Source organism: Mirounga angustirostris, unplaced genomic scaffold, assembly GCF_029215605.1.
Source record: "Mirounga angustirostris isolate CCGP_5_RB_7025 unplaced genomic scaffold, mMirAng1.0.hap1 SCAF_6, whole genome shotgun sequence".
In the NCBI taxonomy this organism is placed as follows: Eukaryota; Metazoa; Chordata; class Mammalia; order Carnivora; family Phocidae; genus Mirounga; species Mirounga angustirostris.
In genome coordinates this window covers 75,563,664-75,584,612 of record NW_026991714.1, presented here as the reverse complement: position 1 = coordinate 75,584,612, position 20,949 = coordinate 75,563,664, and the positions used below count along the sequence as shown (strand labels likewise).

The following is a 20,949-nucleotide window of genomic DNA, read 5'->3' as shown; positions in this document are numbered from 1 at the left end:
ATATTTTCACACAAGGTATTGGCAGGTTGGCCTATAGTCCACAAGGGACGTATTTGCAGACAAGTTCCTTCTATGACTGTGTAGGGTCTCATCAGTTATATTAATTGCATTTCAGACCCATCAGACCTTCCTCACTGTCGAGAAATACGAAGCTGCATCAGCAACATGGCAAATAGTGCATAATGATGCCTCCTGGGAGACTCGGTGAGCATGTCTGTTGGATATTTTGTCTTTCAAGCCTTGACAACAGTTGGTTAGTAATGCAGGGAAGACAAATGGGAAGCCTGGCTCAATGCATGATATTAATGATAGCAAATTCCCAAGGAGACTTCTGGCCATATTTAGTTGATTTATTAGACTTCATTTTGATTCTGTTTTTCTGCAAAACAATGTGGTGTGCGCTTCTGGAAGATTAGGTGCTAATGAGGTTATGGCCTCCATTTTTGTAAACATCTGTTAGTTTTGCTTTCTTCTATGGCCGCAGACATTACCCTTAAAGACTGGCTAGCCTTCCTGCAAACTGGCTGAAAGACATGCTGGTGTGGAGGTGTTGCGATTGCTCTGTAGAGCCTGATGCTCCTTCTGGGAAAATCATGAGTCTATATGCAAAATATAGCATGCATGTACACGTTGATGGTTCTTCATTTGAACCAAAAGCTTATTTGGAAGATTTGAAAATGTGTCCAAAATAAGAAAATGTTTCTGCTCCCAAGTGTATACCATTTCACACTGCACAACAAGCGGGCAAAGGTTTTGCCAATTTGTGTCTAATTTGGATCATCTTTCTTTTTTTTTTTTTTAAAGATTTTATTTATTTATTTGAGAGAGAGAATGAGGGACAGACAGCAGGAGAGGTAGGAGGGTCAGAGGGAGAAGCAGACTCCCTGCTGAGCAGGAAGCCCGATGCGGGACTCGATCCCGGGACTCCAGGATCATGACCTGAGCTGAAGGTAGTCGCTTAACCAACTGAGCCACCCAGGCGCCCTAATTTGGATCGTCTTAAACTAAGTGATGGGTTGCGTGTGGGTTTGCTTCCCATGGCTAACCGAAAATCGAAGTTTGACCATAGTGTGGCCCCTTTGATAATCACACGTAAATATGGGCATACATTTTCCTCTGATCTTTAGGATTCTAGGGCATAGGTCATTTTTAAACAAATAATAAATTTATATTTATTGTTAAAACAAGATTATACAGATAATAGAAAACTATGATTTTTTTTTTAAAGCCCCAAATCAGAATAGCAGTGAACACGGAGGACATGGATAGGCCTCCGTCCTGTTCACCAGCAGGAGTATCTCTGTCATGAATACCCTCTCTGCCCAGAGCACTGACTCTCTACACCACTGGGGACATCAGTCAGTTAGCCCCTTGTATCTCACTTTCCTAGCGGAGTATCCGAACTCCTTGTGGTGGTCTGCAAGGACTGCTGTCAGCTGACTCTATTTCTGTGCCGCACCTCACCCCACTCTGATCCTACCAGAATGTTCTGTTCCTCCACTGCACCTTGTGCTTTCCCACTGAAGCCACTTTGCATCTCTTTTCCTTCATTCAGGAAGTCTTTCCTCTGAGCATGTGTGGGTTCCATTTAAATAACATCTCCCTAGAGATACCTCTGCCTCACTTGGTTCATTTCACTTAGCACTTTTAAGATCATTTGTCGATTTCTTGTTCATTACCTTTCTTCCCACCCTGCCCCAGGGGGGCATACGCTCCATGGAACCTTGGGCCATGTCTGTCTTGCTCACTACCCTATCCTCAGACCTCTAGAATAGAGTCTGGCATGGGCACTCATTAAATACATACTTTTAACAAATGAATCTAGATGGGAGTTTCAGTATCAGTCAACACAGAGGATGACAAGGGCAAAAGGAATGTTCTAGCAGTTCTTACGCAAGAGACATCCTGTATTCTGAGTATCAGGTGAGGGAGGCTCCCTGGGGTGGATAGTGTTTGGTAGTTAGAAAGGTAGAACAAGTAAAACTATTTCTACAAATGGCTATTTCCTAAAGGATCTCTTCTAGAAAGTGAATATTATTTGTGAACAATGGTACACCTATTTATGTATAGAATTATTGAATGTTAGTTCTGGGAAAGTTTAAAGAGATCGTGGACTCTGTTTTGTTCATTGCTGCACTCCCAATGTCCAGGATAATGCCTCGGTTAGGGTAGGTACTCCCTGAATACTCATTCATTTTTCTAATCACACATTTTTAAGAGTAAAACTTGGCTGGCTTGTTTGTTTTCTACCAACAGTTTCTATTGGCACAAGGGACTGCTGGGTCACAGCAATGCCACCATCCAATGGTATATTCCAGACACTGCCCAGCCTGGAAGCTACAGAATAAGATACTTTGGACACAATCAGAAGCGGGACTTTCTCAAGCCGGTCGTCATCCTTCCATTTGAAAGCACTTCCTCTACCTTTGTAGTAGAATGAAGAGTTGAAGTTCATTGAAACTTCATGAAGAGTTGATAGTTCATTGAAAGAGCGGCCACACTCTATAATTTATAAAAATGATTTCACATGAATGTAAACTGTGATGATGACTTCAATAATTGTCCCTGTTGGGGGACAGATAGTTTACTGTGAGTGGGACAGAGGGGTGTGTGTGTATGTGGGTCCCATTCGCCTTGCTCTAGGAGCTTCGCACCCCTGATGGTCTAGACCCTAATGCATGACTTCCCTCAGGGCCTTGCGGCTATTTGAAGGAACACATCCCCTCAATATGAAGCCTCTGAAAAGTGAGTGAGTGAGAGTGCTTGGAGATATGTGAACAATGGTACACCTATTTATGTATAGAATTATTGAATGTTAGTTCTGGGAAAGTTTAAAGAGATCGCGGACTTTGATTCTTTCTTTTGCAGATGGGAACAATGAAGTTTTGTGGATTTGAGATTAACAAAGGCTCCAGGACCTCCCCTCACCCCCTGCCCCCATCACACTTAAATATATATTATATAAACACTGACCATAAATGTATACGCCCAATTAGAGAAAATTAGTGTGGAGATTAGCATGCTGACTATTCTATCTTGAGCATAGCCTCTCAAAGCCATTACCCTGGAGTCGATGTACCTGATCCAGAGCTGTTAATGCTGGTAAATTATTTCTGGCATTGCCTTCTGAGGCCAATCACAAGAAAGTCAGACCTGTAATATTTTGATCATGCCTTGTGTTCCCTAACTGCCCTTATCCCCCCGAATTGTGTCTCCTATTCCCAAGACTGGTTCTAAGTGATTTTGACTGTTTTTACTAATCACATTCACCCCCAAAACACAAGCTTTGCCATTAGTCTAGATATTTAAAACAAAAGTGTTACTGGATTGGAAGGGGGTCCTCGAAAGGCAAGCTCTAAATTCATTTATCTGTTCTTTTATCACTCACTCATGGACTCGTTCAATCACAGAATATTTATTAAGACCTACATACCCAGTATTGTACTGGTGCCTGGCCTTGACAATTATTGTGATCATATTTGGGATGAATGTGTAAGTGTCAAAAGGGGACTATTTTGAAGGAGAAAATTCAGTATATAAATTCAGTATATAAATTCTGGAAGACATTTAAAAAGCAGTAATCTCCGAGTCCTATCTTAAATATAATCGGGGTTGGGTGCTTTAATTTTGGGGGAAAGAGGCTCCAGACCATTTGGAAAAAGTTGTTTTTGTAGTTATTTTTTGGGCATTATGAAATACCCAGCCCGGTGTCTGGAAGAATGAGATATGACAGTTTGACTTTGATTGCTCAGAAGATACCAATTCCATTTAAAATTATCCAAGTTAATGAGGCGCTAGCTCCCAGGCTACCAAGTAAATTTCCAAAAGCCAAGTCATGCTTTTTTATGTACATAAAAGCTTTCACATTTTAGGGGAAAAAAATCACCCTTTATTTCATAAACAAACTTTAAGCCTTGAAAATAGTAATGATACTAAGAACAATAATCCTAGCGCTCACTTATGTATGACTAAACACGCTATATCGCATTGGAATCAACCTGGGACACTCTTTGAAGGACCAGGGTTCTGGTTCTCTGGGAGTTCACTGCTGGAGAATTAGCTCATCGGGATTCCAAAGAGTAGTGATCATTTTCCCTAAAGACGCACAATGTTTAGTGTTAACAGTTCAGAGGCTTCCAGGAGCAGGGAATTCTGAAAGTAGTTGACCTTAGGCAGATAAATGACATTAGAATGGATGATCAGATTTTAAAAAGTATTTCTCATGATTCAGAGGAGCTTTTGAATTATTTTTCACTACCTCCATGCCTCCCACTGAGGCTCTCCAGTGGGTATGTGATTTCCTGTCGGTTACTTGCAACTCTGCCAAGCCAGACACTGCATTGCCTTGGTGCTGAGCCTTCTGCACCTGCCCTCAGTCCACCAGTACTCCTGGCCCCAAATGACCCACAGAAACCTGTTTGCTCACTCGCTGCCATCTCTTCCAACCCACGCAGTTCCATTTCTGTGGTTTGTATGGGAAAATAAGACCAGATCCATAGCTATTCACTCCTGCATTAGCAACACCACAAAGAGGCAGAACTGACCTGTGAATATACAAACCTACATCCCAGCTGTGTTTGTAGTCTGCTGCTGGGAGTGGTTCATTGGAGCCAAACTGTGTGGCGAAAGCTCCCGAAATTGCTGGAGAACACGGGGAAAAAGGAGTGTGGTTGGTGGGAGAAGGCGTCTGCAGGAGATCTTGTGTCTCGTGTCAAAGTGTCTGTGTTCTGTTTGTTGTCATCTGTCCACTCTGGTTTGAAGGATGTTGTGACTTTCTCAGAAAGTACCGAATGATCCCTCTATATTTTTCAATGAGTATTATATAAAATTGTGAATATGCAATATCATATTTAATAATAAATTAATAGGTACCATTGGGAAAGTATGTTCTGTTGAGAAGGGATGCAGACAAATGATGACTTTTTTTCCTAAGAGAAGGAATGAATGGTGCTGGATTCCATGTGGGTCAGGCTGGGAAGTGATGTGAATGGTGTCTGTAAGTAACCACCCAAACATAAGGGGTCCCCTTCATCGGTTCCTTCTGGCCCTCCAAAAATTTATTGCTGGAAAATACATATGGTTTTTGAGCATTTTTTACTACTAGGGCAAATGAGAATTTCCTAGGCAGGTAGTTATCTGTAAAATTGTTTCATGAGCCAATTCTGAACAAAGACATGAAGAAGGAACATGCTTGTGAATGTCCTTCTCCGATTTACCCTCTCAGGCTTCTCCTCCAATGTAGGCAAACACACTGTCTTTCTTTAATAGAAGCCCATGGATTTCATCTTTAGCCAAAAGATTTCATCATTAGATGGTCCTTTCATGTCTTTAGTTCTTCCAATAATGATTTCAGCTCCTGGGTATCCTAATCCCACCTGCCAGCTTATACTGGCTTTGGAATATCATGATGCCACAGAGGAAACTTTGCATGTTTCTTACATGATTAGTTAGACGTGTTCACCTGTAAGTAACAAAATATTCCTGATCAACAGGGGTCCAAATGCTAAAGACACTAACAATCACACATAGCAGTAAATCCTAAGGTGACAAAGTCAGGTTTCCCACAACCATTCCATGATGTCACTGGCTTTTTTTTTCTTAACATACTAACTTTAATTGTCAGGCTTGTCACCTCAGTCTAAAGAGAGCTACTTTATGTCTTCCAGCAGCAAGAAGGAAGAGGAGAGTTCCCAGAATCCCTTTTTAGAAGGTAAAAAATATTTAGTAGAAACCCAAGTGGAACCCCCCCTTACATTTCCTTGTCTACAGTTGGGTCACATAGCTGCAAGGGAGCCTGAGAAACAGAATATTTGGCATTTTCTGCCTCTGGACGGGGAGTAAGGTTCTGATCAGCAGGGACAGAGGTGGTGCAAGTAGCTGTTTGGTAAGAGGGTCAACAGACTCTTTGTGACCAGCATTCCCGTTACCATGATAGGCAAGCGATACTAACTGCAGAGCCAACTTAACAGCTCTTTGATATAATCGGCACTCCTTTTATCTTAGCCAATCTGTTTCAGGAAAGAACACATCTTGGAACATTGATGGCAACAGGACTTGCTCTCTAAACTGCAAAATCTATGTGTTCATTCAGCAGATTTACACGGAGCACCTAAATACTTTGTGGGCACTGTGCTACCCCCTAAGGATACAGTAATGACCAAGGCAGCAAGTTCTTGCCATCAAGGAACTTCGAGTCTTAATGGAAGAAGCAGACAGGTAGACAGGCCATTCTGTACAGAGTGACCCAGACTGCAGCTGTTTAGGCTGTTAAAGATGGCACCTTATAGGGTTTGGGGGATATTACAGGAGGCTTCCTGGGGGGAAATAACATCTAAGCTAAGACCCAAAGGATATTAGCTAGAAGAAAGGTAATGGTGTGTGTGTGTGTGTGTGTGTGTGTATGTGTGTGTGTGTCTAAATGCATGGATGCAGGATGACTACACTTTTTTTTTTTAAAGATTTTATTTACTTATTTGACAGAGAGATACACAGTGAGAGAGGGAACACAAGCAGGAGGAGAGGGAGAGGGAGAAGCAGGCTTCCCGCCGAGCAGGGAGCCCTATGTGGGGCTCGATCCCAGGACCCTGGGATCATGACCTGAGCCGAAGGCAGACGCTTAACCATCTGAGCCACCCAGGTGCCCATGACTACACTTTTTATGTAGCGGGAATATCAGATAGTTTAATCAAGCCAGTAGTTACAGTGCAAGGGAAGAATGATGGTCAGAGATGGAGCCCTGAACTTCACCTTCATAAATAACAATTTGGTGTTATATTCATATTAGCATTTCCCCCCTTAAGACCCTTCACTTATAACATGAATGCACTTGAATGTATTTTCCCTTTGCTAAACTAATAAGACACATCTTTTAGAACTAAGGAAACTGATTTTGGTTCCCAGTCTCCAGTGACATTGGGTATCAACTTTCTGTCTTCATAGGCTGTAACCATTTCTTGGAATTGGATTTATTAAGACTTCTTTTGCTTCTGTCCATCTCATGTTTCCAAATCTTGATTTTCTTTTGCTTTTTTCATGCCTACTAAGTGGGTGAGTATAGCCCATAAAGACCACTCTCCCTTTAGATGGAGTCCAGAGTTCCAAGCTACATCTTATAAGTACTTATTACTACTAAAAAACTGACCCACCCACATATACTTCAAAGTTATTTTGGTCTGCATAATTTCAAGTTATCAGAGACTGAGCCTCTGTTGATTTTTTTTTTTTTTTTTGGCTGTGTTTTAGGATAATGAGCAATCAGAAACCTGGGATATTGGCTTAATACTAACAGAAGAAAACAAACCTACCACCCCACTCTCTGAATCCCCACTCTCAGGAAAGATTGACATGACCATATTCCCTGCTCTCTTGGAGCTTCCTTATTCTATACAAGACCAGTGTAAGCCAATGAATATCAGAACTTAACATCTCAGCCATTGTAACTTTGGAAAAAAGTCCAACATGGACCCACAACATCCTAAGTGGAATTTCAATAAACTGGCTGGTATGATTTTATAAAGTTGGCACCACCACTTTGGAGAGTATGTACTTTGAATGTCTTTCTGAAGCTGTGGATGTTGTGCTGACCAATTGCCACTCTTTTATCAGTTTCTCTTAGCCTCAAGTCCACAGATGTAAACTATCTCAGGGAGACTAAGGGGTAGCTTTTAACCATGGGACATTAAATGAGAAGTTGTATAATGTGAAAGAAAGAACCTAGGTTTTTAAAGTCTGGTCAACTTGGATTGAATTATGTCTGTGACCTTGGGAGGGTTAATGAGCATCCCTGGTTTATAAAATGGTATAACAATAATGCCCTTCTATGATTGATATGGGGTTGTAGAATTTAATGGTTAAGAGAGAAAGCTCATTGGAAACTAATAGGAAACAAATTCTGGAGACCAGTTGGTTCAAATCTTAGTTCTACCATTTATCCAATCTCCAACCCTGAGTAATTTACTCAGTTTCTTAAAGCTTCAGTTTCTTAATGCATCTCTATTTCCTAATATATGAATGAGAACATCGAAAGCACTTACATTATTAGTTTGTGAGATTAGAGTAAGGTAGAGTTGTTGGCAGAGGGTCTGGCATGTGGAATATGCTTAATTTATTTAGTTAGCTGTTAATTAACTTAGCTGTCGCTGAGTATTATGTAAGATGATGCATATAAATATCTAGAAGAGTAGGAAATTAAAAAAATTCTCCATTGTGAACTGAATCCATCATTTGCCCAGGAGACATTATGCTTTTCCTCATCTTTTGGCATCTCTGATGTTAGCGTAGGAAGAGTTAGAATGCATGACAACTGAGGCTCTGAGAATTGTGTAGACTGAGAGACAGTGGAGGTCAGAACCGGAACCAGAAGCAGCTTCAGGAATGGGTCAGAACATGGGATTGTATGAAACTCTACAGTTAAAATGGTCATGCTTTACTGATTGATGGGATGGGGAGGGGAAGAAAGACAGTTTTAAAAATGTAAAACCCTGAAATGTCCGGGCACCTGGGTGGCTCAGTCATTAAGCATCTGCCTTCGGCTCAGGTCATGATCCTGGAGTCCCGGGATCGAGTCTGGCAGCTGGGAATAGCCAACCAACTAAGTTCTGTTCAGTGGGAAGATAGATGTAGTATGTTCTATTTCCCTACTTGTGCCCTCAGAAGAGATAGTCATACACTCCCTTATCCAGTTTCCTTCCTAGTAACAGACAAGGTGGCAAGAGCTGGAGCAGCCATCTTGAGTCTAGAGATGGAAGCTCCATGTCAAGGATGGCCATCCTATAAAAGATGCCTGGGTCCTTGCTAGTCCCTGAGAGTCAAATCATTCCTTGACTGCTTCATTTCAGATGATTAACTGAGGGGGGAAGAAACCCCCATCTCATCTTTTACTATTCACATCACTGTTAGAACAGAAGAAACTTGTATTCTAACTACTATACTGATTGTAGTCTCCTCAAAGGCTATGATTGAGACACTTTCTTCTACTGTGGCTAGGATAAATGTCAACATATTTGCATAAAATCAGAAAGCAGATCTTTACTAACTGACCTGGGGAAAATGGTATGGTGACCTCTTTCTATTTTTTGACTCTTTGGCTATTATGGGTTGAATCATGTCCCCCCAAACAATGATTGAAGTTCCTAACACCTAGTACCTCAAATGTGACCTTATTTGGAAATAAGGTCATTGCAAATGTAACTAGTTAAGATTAGGTCATGGTAGAGGACAGTATCCAATATGACGCGTATCTTTATTAAAGAGATGCAGACAAGGAAAACGCAATGTGAACAAAAAGCAGAGACCTGAGTGCTGTGAACAAACCAACCTGCTGACCCTTTGATCTTGGACTTCCAGCCTCCAGAACAGTGAGCCAAAAAATTACTGTTGTTTAAACCACCCAGTGTGTGGCATTTTGTTATGGCAGTCCTGGGAAGTGAATACAATGGCCAATGGATTAATTTCCACCCTATAGACACCCACCAAAAGAGATTGTTGGGTGCCTTCCAGTTTAGGAGACATAGTAATTGTATCTGTTCTTTACTCTTTTGGATAATATGGTCATTTTATGGTAACTGGTCTCATCTGTCTTTGGTTGTCTATGAGTGTCATCTGTCACTGTCAAAGGCTACAGTAAATTTTAAAACTAATTTATATATCATAAAAAGCCAAATGAGTCAGCTTTGATGAAACTCTAACTAAAATTTTATGGAGAATAAACATTCCATAATTTTGGGAATTGATCTTTTATGGGTTGTGGGTGAGACTATGAATATCTATTACATATATTTATAAGGTGACAGAATCAGGACAAATATAATTATGCATGTTTATTCTCAGTTCTTATTGAACTAAATTGGGTTTTTTTCACCTCCAATCTATTATGCAAGTATTATAAGCTCTGCAGCAAATGAGAGACATGTCGGTATAGAGTCTTTCTTTACATGGAGACAAAGCTAGAAAGGAATCATAATATAATTTAGGAATTTGGTAGTGCCAGTTTTAAATCAAGGCAGAAGACGACTGTTTCCATGTATTAGAGAGGTTATTGCAAAAAGTAGGAGCAGTGAGTTTTTCTCTCTATGAATATTTACTTAATATTTACATAAATGAATACTTTCTATTTCAAGAAATGCTTTTGTGAATAAGAGAATACTTTAAAGGTTATCGAAAAGAAATCTCATTTTTGGAGGGATTTTATTTTCTTTGAATTAACTAATTCATATCTCAATGTCCATTTTTTGCACAAAATTTATTGGGGCCCTGTGGGAAATATGCTGTTTCCTCCTGGTTGTTAGCCATGAACCCCACCCAGAGGAGTCTGATAATCTTCTCCTATAGGTATCATCCATTCTGTGCCTCCACCATGGTAGGGACATCATGAGAATGCGATCGTGATGCCAAGCTTAGACTGTCGTTGAACTTCTTGAGACCTTAGAAAAAAAATTATTATGGAAAATTGAAACCTACAAATATGGAGAATAGTACAATAACTGCTGCATATTTCATCATTCAGCTTCAGAAAGTATAAACAGCTCACCAGTTGTGTTTCATCTCTTCCTTCACATTTTATGGGGTGGGGGTGGTGTCGAGCTGGACTATTTCTCTTATAAAACTTCAGCATATTTCTCTAACAAATAAAAATATTTTTTCTTCTACTTACCAGAAGGTCACTCTCATATCTAACAAAATTGACCATAACTTCTTAATTTCATTTAATACCCAGTCTATGTTCACATGTTACTGATTATCTAAAAAATACTTTTTCACAGTGGGTTTGTTGTATCAGAGTCCAAACAAGTTCTGTATATAGCATTTGGTTTATTAATCTCTCTTTTTTTAAAGATTTTATTTATCAGAGAGAGAGAAAGAGTGTGCGAGAGTGGGGAGCAGCAGAGGGAGAGGGAGAGGTTCGATAAGCAGACTCCCCGCTGAGCAGAGAGCTGGCTGAGGGGTTTGATCCCAGGACCCCAAGATCATAACCTGAGCTAAAGGCAGATGCTTAACTGACTGAGCCACCCAGGCACCCCTGGTTTATTAATCTCTTAAGTTATACTTAATATATAACATTTCTCCTCCTATCACCCTCATTTCCAGGCTATTTGTTTAAGAAACCACGGTATCTAATAGATTGTCCTACATTATGATCTTTTGCTTCTTCATGATGTGTTTTAACTTATTCTTCTACCCTTACTGTTTCTTGTAAACATTAGCTCTAAACGCTTGATTAGATTCAGGTAATTTTTTCTTTCTTTTGGCAAGAATACTTTGTTGGGAGGGCTCTTTGGTTTCTATTTCATAAAACAGGAAATACATAATGTCTGGTTGTCTCATTTAAGATTGACCTGACATTCAGGGGTCATCAGTCTGATCCATTCATTATAAAAGTTCCTTCAACTTTTGATCTTTGATTTTTACAGTCAAAATGATTGTTAATTAGATCTATTATTTCTTTAGGGATTCCAAAATAGTAATTTTCTTTTTTACCCCCAGCTTTATTGAGGTATAATTGACAAATAAATTTGTAATATATTAAAATATCTAATGTGATGATTTGGTATATGTATCAGTTTTGAAAGGATTCCTACCTTGAATTAATTAACACATCCATCACCTCACATATGTACACTTTTTTCCTCTTTTTTGGTGAGGATTTCAAATTTCTTAGCAAATTTCAACTATGCAACACAGTACTATCAATTATTGTCACCATGTTATTCATTAGATCCTCAGACTTTGTTTATAATTTGTAACCACCATTCTACACTCTGTTTCTGTGTTGTTGTTGTTTTTTTAAGATTCCATGTATAAGTGATATCATGTGGTATTTTTTTCTCTCTGATTTATTTCGCTTGGAGTAATGCCCTCCAAGTCCATCCATGTTGTCACCAATGGCAGGATTTCCTTCTGTTTCATGGTTGAATAATATTCCATTTTATATTTATACCACATCTTCTTTATCATCCATTGAGGGACACTTAGGTTTTTTCCATATCTTGACTATTGTGAGTAATGTTGCAATAAACATGGGAGTGCACATATCTTTGTGATATCATGTTTTCATTTCTTTTGGGTATATACTCAGAAGTGTGATTGCAGGATCATAGGGTAGTTCTATTTTTCACTTTTTGAAGACACTCCATACTGGTTTCCACAGTGACTGTACCAGTTTGCATTTCCACCAACAACGCATGAGGGTTCCCTTTTGTGCATGTCTTTGTTACCACATTATCTCTTGTCTTTTTGATGATAGCCATTCGGACTGGTGTGAGATGATATCTTGTGGTTTTGATTTGCATTTGTGATTAGTGATGGTGAGTATCTTTTCAAGTACCTGTTGGCCATCTGTATGTCTTCTTTGGAAAAATGTCTACTCAGTTCCTCTACCCATTTTTAAATTAAATTGGTTTTTGTTGTTGATGATGATGATTTGTATGAGTGTTTATATATTTTGGATATTAACCCTTTGTCAGGTATATGGTTTGTAAATATTTTCTCCCATTCTGTAGGTCGTCTTTTCATTTTCTTGATGGCTTCTTTTGCTGTGTAGAAGCAATTTGATGTAGTCCCACATATTTTCACTTTTGTGCCTTATGCTTTTGGTGTCAGATCCAAATAATCATTGCCAAGACTGATGTCAAAGAGCTTATTGCCAATATGTTGCATTTCCGTATATCAATAAGCAGAAGAAAGAGAAATTAAGAAAACATGCCCATTTACAACTGTACCAAAAATAATCAGATGTCTAGGAATAAACCTAACCAAAGAGGTAGAAGACCTGTACTCTGAAAACTATAAAACACTGATGAAAGAAATTGAAAATGACACAAGCAAATGGAAAGACATTCCATACTCATGGATTGGAAGAAGAAATATTATTAAATGTCTATATTACCCAAAGCAATCTATAATTTTAATGCAATCCCTATCAAAATACCAACAGCATTTTTCATAGGACTGGAACAAACAATCCTAAAATTTGTATGGAACCACAAAAGACCCTGAATAGTCAAAGCAATTTTGAAAAAGCAAAGCTAGGCTGGAGGCATCACAATTCCAAAGTTCAAGTTATAGTATAAAGCTGTAGTCATCAAAACAGTGTGGTACTGGAACAAAAATAGACACATAAATAAATGCAACAGAATAGAAGGCCCAGAAATTAACTCACAATTATATGATCAATTAATCTTAAACAAACCAGGAAAGAATATCCAATGGGAAAAGGAAAGTCTTTTCGACAAATGATGTTGGGAAAACTGGACAGCAACATGCAAAAGGATGAAACTGAACCACTTTCTTACATCATACACAAAAATAAATTCAAAATGAATGAAAGTCCTAAGTGAGAACTGAAACCATAAAAATCCTAGAGGAGAACACAGACAGTAACTTCTTTGACATTGGGCATAGCAACCTTTTCTAGATATGTCTTCTGGGGCAAGGGAAATAAAAGCAAAGACAAACTATTAGGACTTCATCAAAATAAAAAGCTTCTGCACAGCAAAGGAAATAATCAGCAAAACCAAAATGCAACCTATTGAATGGGAGAAGATATTGCAAATGACATATCAGATTAAGGGTTAGTGTCCAAAATATATAAAGAACTTATACATCTCAATACCCCCAAAATGAATAATCCAATTAAAAAATGGGCAGAAGACATGAATAGGCATTTCTCCAAAGAAGACATATAGATGGTCAGTGGACACATGAAAAGATATTCATCATCACTTATCAGGGAAAATCAAAAATAAAAACCACAATGAGATATCACCTTACGCCTGTCAAAATGGCTAAAGTCAACAACACAAGAAACGCCAGGTGTTGGCAAGGATGTGGAGAAAAAGGAACCCTCGTGCACTGTTGGTGGGAAATGCAAACTGGGGAAGCCACTCTGGAAAGCAGTATGGAGGTTCCTCAAAAAGTCAAAAATAGAACTGCCTTATGATCCAACAATTGCATTATTGGGTATTTACCCAAAGAATACAAAAACACTAATTCAAAGGGATACATGCATCCCTATGTTTATAGTAGCTTTATTTACAGTAGCCAGGATATGGAAGCAACGCAACTGTCCCATCAATTGATGGATGGATAAAGAAGATGTGGCATATATACAATGGAATATTATTCAATCATAAGAAAGTGAAATCTTGGCATTTGCAACAACATAGATGGAACTAGAGGGTATAATGCTAAGTGAAATAAGTCAGTCAGAAAAAGACAAATATCAAATGATTTCACTCATATGTGGAACTTAAGAAACACATGAAGAGAAAAAGAGACAAACAAAAACCAGACTCTTAACTATAGAGAACAAACTGATGGTTCCAGAGGGGAGGTAGGTGAGGGGATGGAAGAAAGAGGTGAAGGGGATTAAGAGTACACTTGTCATGGTGAGCACTGAGTAATGTACAGAATTATTGAATCACTATTGTACACCTAATATAATACTATTGAAACTAATAGAACACTGTTAACTACACTGGAATTAAAACTAAAAGATTGAAAAATAAACATTTATTTTAAAATAAAAAAAATAAAGACACGTGAAGTAATTATGGGAAAGCACAACCACTTGCTAGAGGTTAATGGTGGAGACACGGGGGTCCATTATGTTATTATTCTTTTGGTCTTTTCCGTATGTTTGAAGTATTGCACTGACATTTGTAAAAGGAGTGGATGAATAACAAATGGGGGGTGGTGTGACTGAGAATGGGGTGAGGAGTGGAGGGGGTTGAGAAGGGCTGAGATTTCAGATCCCGGTGACAGGTGAATCGCGGTGCCTTGAAGAGTTGCACTTGCTACATGAAAATCAGGAATGAGCCGGAGGGTGATAGCACCACTTCTGGGTGCATGACATTTAAAATTCTGGCTGGATGTCATCTATGAGTGCCCCTGAGGCCACTGGGAATGCTTATTCTTCATCATCAGTAGTTTTGAGAATAAAAGTAGCAGGATGTGGTTTACGGGCTTCACACTCAGGTTTTCCCAAAGCACTTGAGAGCGACAATTTTGAAGCTGAAAAACCACGGGGAAAAAACATACAGAAACCATGGAAAATTCCTAAAAAAACACTATCAATGAAGGGACCTGCCATTTAGCTCAAGATGGGTACCTGACTGCCTTCAAAGCCAAGGGTAAAAAGCCTTGGCATGCAGGGGGTGGGGGCTCTGGGGCAGAAGCACCCGGAGGACTGGGTCATTCTGGGCCAGCAGAGCAGGACTTCCTTCTCCAAGTAGACTTGCACAAATAACATAGCCCCCAACAGACAGCTTTTGGACTTAACTTGCGCCTCCCTTCCCCCACCCCTTCTCCAAATGAGGAAGGGGCCACGAGAGAGCAGCCAGACCCCTGGGGCTCCATCATCTGGGCTTGTCCTCGGGGCTTATGCTTAAATAATCTGGCTCCCAGCAGTAGAGGCTCAAGACACCGTGCAATAAGAACTCCTCAGTGGGAGTAAGAAGCCTGGGTCCCCGTCCCCCTTCTGCCGTAAAGCGTCTGGTGAATTCGGGATAAATTTCTTAAGGACTCTGATTCTTGTCGAGGACTTGATCTTCAAAGTCTCAGAACCCTGTGGATTTCACTGGGCATCTCTTGATCAATTCACACAGTAGCAGCCTGGAGAAGCCTGTTGGAAAAGATCGAGAGCTGGTGTCTGGGTCTGGGGGAAAGTGTGTTCGGATTCACTAGCCGTCGCTGACATTGACGGGCGGGGCGGGCGGGGGGGGGGCAGTGGCTAACTGATGGCCCTGCATTTGCCCTTCCTGATCTCCAGAATTCTACAGGATCCCCCCCACCCCCAGCTTTTCTAAGGCGATTAGATACACAGGTAGAGTTTTCGGGAGGGACAGAGACACATTTCGGAAACTACTTTACCCCTTAGTCCCTCCAGCAAAACAGACCATTTCCTCTAGGCTGATGGGCAGCATCAGAGATCAGAGAGGATAAGAAACAAACTGAATATTCACCCCGGAATGAATCCACGTGGACTCTGCGGGATTTTCTCTGCCCTGAATCTTCAGTGCCACCTACTGAGGCAGCCAGGAAGTGTCGCGGAGCCCGTGAAAAGAAGTACGATCACAGTAAGAGGAAACTTTTGCTTTTTACTGAAGACCACACGTTTTCATTTCATAATGGAGCTGCCCGGACATGATAATATTTTAATAGGTGAATCCTTTTGAGAAGCTCTTACACCATTTTGAATTCAATATGAACAACAGTCGTGAGTCGGTGGTCAATACCTGTCGAATCATTGTTTCGTGTTTATTTCATTTTTTTAAGGATGATATCTTGGTGTCATTTATTAACTTAGCAACTTATTGATAAATTTATGATAAAAAGGTGATAACTGCATAGTTATATGAATGGATACAAAAAATACATATAAAAATAGATTTGTAACAATTCTTGTTCTTGGAGATAAAGAGCCAAATAATTACTGAGAAATGAATGATTGAAAAATATCACTTGGTAAGCAATCCACAGGTTTTATTCCTAAAAGAGACTAATTATTTCTTAGAGTAACTTTGTGATCTCAGCTGCTTATAAATTTACTTCTCTATACAGGTGTAAGAATGGTTACAAAAATATGCAGCCTATGGTAAGCACACTTCTCTCTAACATTTGTGGAAACTAGAACAAAAGTACAAATGGAAGCCAATATACATATGCATTAACATTTAAAAGTTATGAACTAAAAGGTTGAACAATGTTTTGTGTTTAAAAATGATTATTTTAAGTGATAGAATTGAAGATTCGACACCCCACACCCCTTTTGTACACTTCTGACGTCCTTGTAATCACCAGGATATTGGTTTTAGGAGGCACACAAGTCTAGGAGGGAAAAACAAGAGGCAAGTGACATTTTTCTCCAAGTTGCTATTCCCAGGACTGTTGACCTCTGTGTCATAAAAGAGCCCCATGATGTAGTAAGTTTGAGAACTACTATGTACTGATCCCTTTCTCAGCGACTTACGACGCACATTAAGGTAGTAGAGGTTTTTAGATTCTCTGACGGCAAGAAATCTGTCTAATCCAGTGTTTCCTAAACTTAGTTGAACATGACTTATTTATTTTAAAGCATTTCAGATACGGGGCTCTCACACAGTAGACACCATGCCAGGTGCTTGGCATACGTGAGCAGATTTACGCCTCATTACAGCCTGCGAGTTTACAGAGGAAGGAGCTGAGGGCTGAGGGGCCTTTTGCAGTGCACATTGTTAGCAACAGTGCTGGAACTGAAAGCCAGGCCTACCTGACGCCTAAGTGTAGGCTGTCCCCAACTCCACCACATGGACTGGATGCGCCATTGTAGTTTTTCCACATGGTGGGGGGCAGGATCTTCTGCTTGGCAAGGCGAAGCGTGGTCATGAGAGCCCTCATTTTCAGTTGGCTTTTCCCTGGGATAGAGACCCGTAAAGGCTCCTCTGGGAGAAGCAGGTGATTTCTCCTGGATGTTAAGCATTGTGGCCTCTGCCTGTGACAGAGGCACCGTGTCACTCTTCGCAGACTCAGCTGTCTCCTTCCAAAGCTGGTCCCATTTTGCAGGATATCTGGAGAGAAAGGATGTCTCTGGGGAATTTGTCATTTGTGCAGCATGCATCGGCTCCCGTTTCTTCCCAGGTCTGTACTGGGCTTGGGTTTCTTAGCCATGAAAGCGGAATTTATAGTCGAATTCTCTGAGACTCAGGTTCAAAAGCTTTTCCTGCAGAGATCATAGATTTTGTACCTTACCAACGAGGAGTAGCTGTGAAAGAACCGGCAGTTCCAGGAGGTCACCTGTTCAGAAGGTATTTTTAGGCAGACTATTTTGGGAGCTTTATAGATATAAGTTGAATGAGAGCAGTCCTTTCGGAGAGGGGGCAGGGCAGGACAGGCTCTTTGAGCGGTGGCTCTATCCCTCACACTCTGTGACCCTGAGTCTTGGTTTCATCACACGGCCAAAGGAAGCAAACGTACCTCGTTCTTCAGGCTGAACTGAGGACCAGATGAGGTTCTGAGTATCTTCATTCTCTTGTTCCAAATTGTTACGAGCCCATGAAACCCAACACAGACTACCAGCTAAAAAAACAGCTGACAATGGGGCGCCTGGGTGGCTCAGTTGGTTACGCATCCACCTTCAGCTCAGTTCATGATCTCAGGGTCCTGGGATCGAGCCCCGCATCAGGCTCCCTGCTCAGCGGGAAGTCTGCTTCTCCCTCTCCTCTCCCACTCCCCCTGCTTGTGCTTGCTCTCTCACTCTCTGTCAAATAAATAAATAAAATCTTAAAAAAAAAGCAGCTGACAAGATTTGTTGAAGTGGATGTGAAAACCTGCATGTCTGACCCACGTTGTAGAGAATATTCTGGATTCCCCACCACCCCCTTCCAACAGTGGATTAAAAAGACAGTAAATTTAAGAAGTTTGAGGAGACAGGAGGAAATCTAGACTTTTCATGTGGATTAGAAAACGGCACATCACGAAAATAAATTTGTATTACATAAGTGATGCGTGTGTATTATATTCCCTCCTGACTGTGTGCTTGGTTTGAAGCTAGGTGCCCACACGGGGTGGCTGGCGCCTCCCTTCCCTTCAGAGTATCCATGTGAGAAGACATTCTCTGCTCCCACACCCTCAGGGAGAAGCTACAGATTCGTGTGGCTCGGTGTGAACCGGCCCACGTTCACCTTCAAGGTGATGCTGCCTCCATCCATGTTCAGAGCCCGTCTCTAAGCCGCTACGGCCTTAACAGTGAGCCGGTGGGGAGGATTTTCGCTGCCTGGCCTCGGATGGCAGAGTAGTGAACAGCTACCCTGGGGGCCCCAGAACAAAGGTCCAAGCTCTGCAGATGTAAGGGCAGGCCGGCCAGAGGTCTACTTGTGTGAGGAGTCCAGGAACTTCGAGGAAGGGACAACTGATGCTTGGACATCAGCTCCTCCACGAAACCCCTCTCCGTTTTAGGGGTGTCATTGAAACCAAACCCCAGCCTCCTGGGGCCAACTCTGAATCTGGGAGGAGGGGAGCTGTCACAGGGGATTGACTTGAACACAGGGATTGCATCTGTTCCAGCCCCAGAAGCAGGTGCCTGGTGGTTCACCTTCACGGGCTAGGGCAGTATTTCTAAGTGTGGGATGCACTTGTTCCAGAACCCGAGAGGCCTGGCAGGCATTGTGTGTTTTCTCCTCTTTTCCCCCAGAGAGCCACTTGTTCACCACCACTGGCTCAGATGAATGGAAGTGGCCAGAGGGGGACCGATGGAACAGGTAGAGCCCCCATAAGCCAGACTTCAGTCGGTCTCTGTTTATTACCTGACACTCCATAAGCCCTACTCTAACAGGAGGTAGTGATGATGCTCTGGGGACTCTGGGCAACAGTGTCACCTCAGATCTCGTGGGCAGTCATCTTAAAGCCTCTGAGTTCTCCCTCCGCCAGCCTGCAGCCCACAGCCAGGGCTCTTTTGGGAAGGTGATCATTGCACTGTGTTCTGGCCACAGTGTTGTGGGGTCTTTCCTTTTGGGGATCTGGCCATCTCTTCAGTCAGTGGGTCTTGGATCTGAAAACTCTTTCCTGTCTGAGAACAGAGCAAAGGATCTTGACTTATTGAAGCAACGGGCTCTCAGCCTCCAGCTCCCCTACACCCTCACTGCCCGCCTGCCTAGTTTGCCTGTAGGGACACAAGAGGATTCGGAATATCCTATTAACAATTTCCACAACTCCATGTGGCTGAGGGCCCCTGGGCTGTCCGTCTGACATTGCTGGTTACTAAGGTAAGGCAGCTCCCTGGCTTCGGGCTGGGAGCACGGTCTCCTGGTCTCTCTCACTCTGGGGCCCGTCACCCTGACGTACCCCACCGTCAGCCCTGGTCGGCAGAGGAGAGCCACGCGCTAGTACATCCCTATGGCACATGCTCTGGGCCCTCTGCCTGCGGGACTTTGGACCCACAGTATCTCCAGCCAGCATGCCACCTCTCTGAACCTTTCGATTTCCTCCAGCATTTTCTAGGGCAACTTAGGCATTTGCACTGCAATCAGAGTGGGTCATCATTTTCTCCAGGCTCTAAGAATCACCTGTTACATGCAGGGCACCTGCGTGGCTCAGTCAGTTAAGGGTTCAGCTCTCGATTTCAGCTCAGGTCATGACCTCAGGGTCATAAGATCAAGCCCCGTGTCAGGCTCTGCACTCAGCTTGGAGACTGCCTGAGTTTCTCTCTCTCCCTCTCCCTCTGCCCCTCCCCTCCCCTCCCCTAAAATGAATAAATAAATCTTAAAAAAAAAAGAGCCACCTATTATGTGCAATGGAATATTATCTAATCCAAAATAAAACAAAACAAAAGCAGGAAATCCTGTTATTTGCAACAACATAGATGGAGCTTGAGGGCTTTATGCTAAAGTGAAATAAGGCAGACAGAGAAAGACAAATACTGTCTGATCTCATTTATATATGGAATCTAAAAAAAAAAAATGGAATTCATAGATCCCAAGAACAGATGGGAGGTTGCCAGAGGAGGAGAGTGGTGGGTGGGCAACATGAGTTAATGTGGTTGAAAGATACAAACTCCCGGGCGCCTGCATGGCTCAGTCGGTTAAGCGTCTGACTTTGGCTCAGGTCATGATCGCAGGGTCCTGGGATCGAGTCCCACATCAGGCTCCCTGCTCTGCGGGGAGCCTGCTTCTACCTCTCCCACTCCCCCTGCTTGTGTTCCCTCTCTTGCTGTATCTCTCTCTGTTAACTAAATAAATAAAATCTTTAGAAAGTGATTATTTCACAATATATACATATACCAAATCATTGTGTTGTACACCTTAAATTAATGCAATGTTATACGTCAAAAAAAAAGTCATCTGAATTAGGCAGAATAATACCCCTCCCCACCCCCAAAGATGTCTGTGTCCTAATCCCTGGAACCTGTGAATTTGTTACCTTCCCTGGCAATGGGAAGTTTGCAGCTGTGATGAAGGTCCTTAATTTAATTAAGATTAA

General features: G+C 41.6%; 1 protein-coding gene across 1 annotated transcript in view; it reads left to right on the top strand.

Moving 5' to 3' along the window:
• ASAH2 (N-acylsphingosine amidohydrolase 2) overlaps positions 1-4,870 on the top strand; it is a 93,990-nt gene extending 89,120 nt beyond the window's left edge. Inside the window, exons 20-21 of the mRNA XM_045876191.2 lie at positions 116-204; positions 2,257-4,870. Of these exons, the coding sequence (XP_045732147.1) occupies positions 116-204; positions 2,257-2,440 (273 nt within the window). The 3' untranslated portion in view covers positions 2,441-4,870. The remainder of the gene's footprint in view (positions 1-115; positions 205-2,256) is intronic.
• Positions 4,871-20,949: the final 16,079 nt, after the last annotated feature.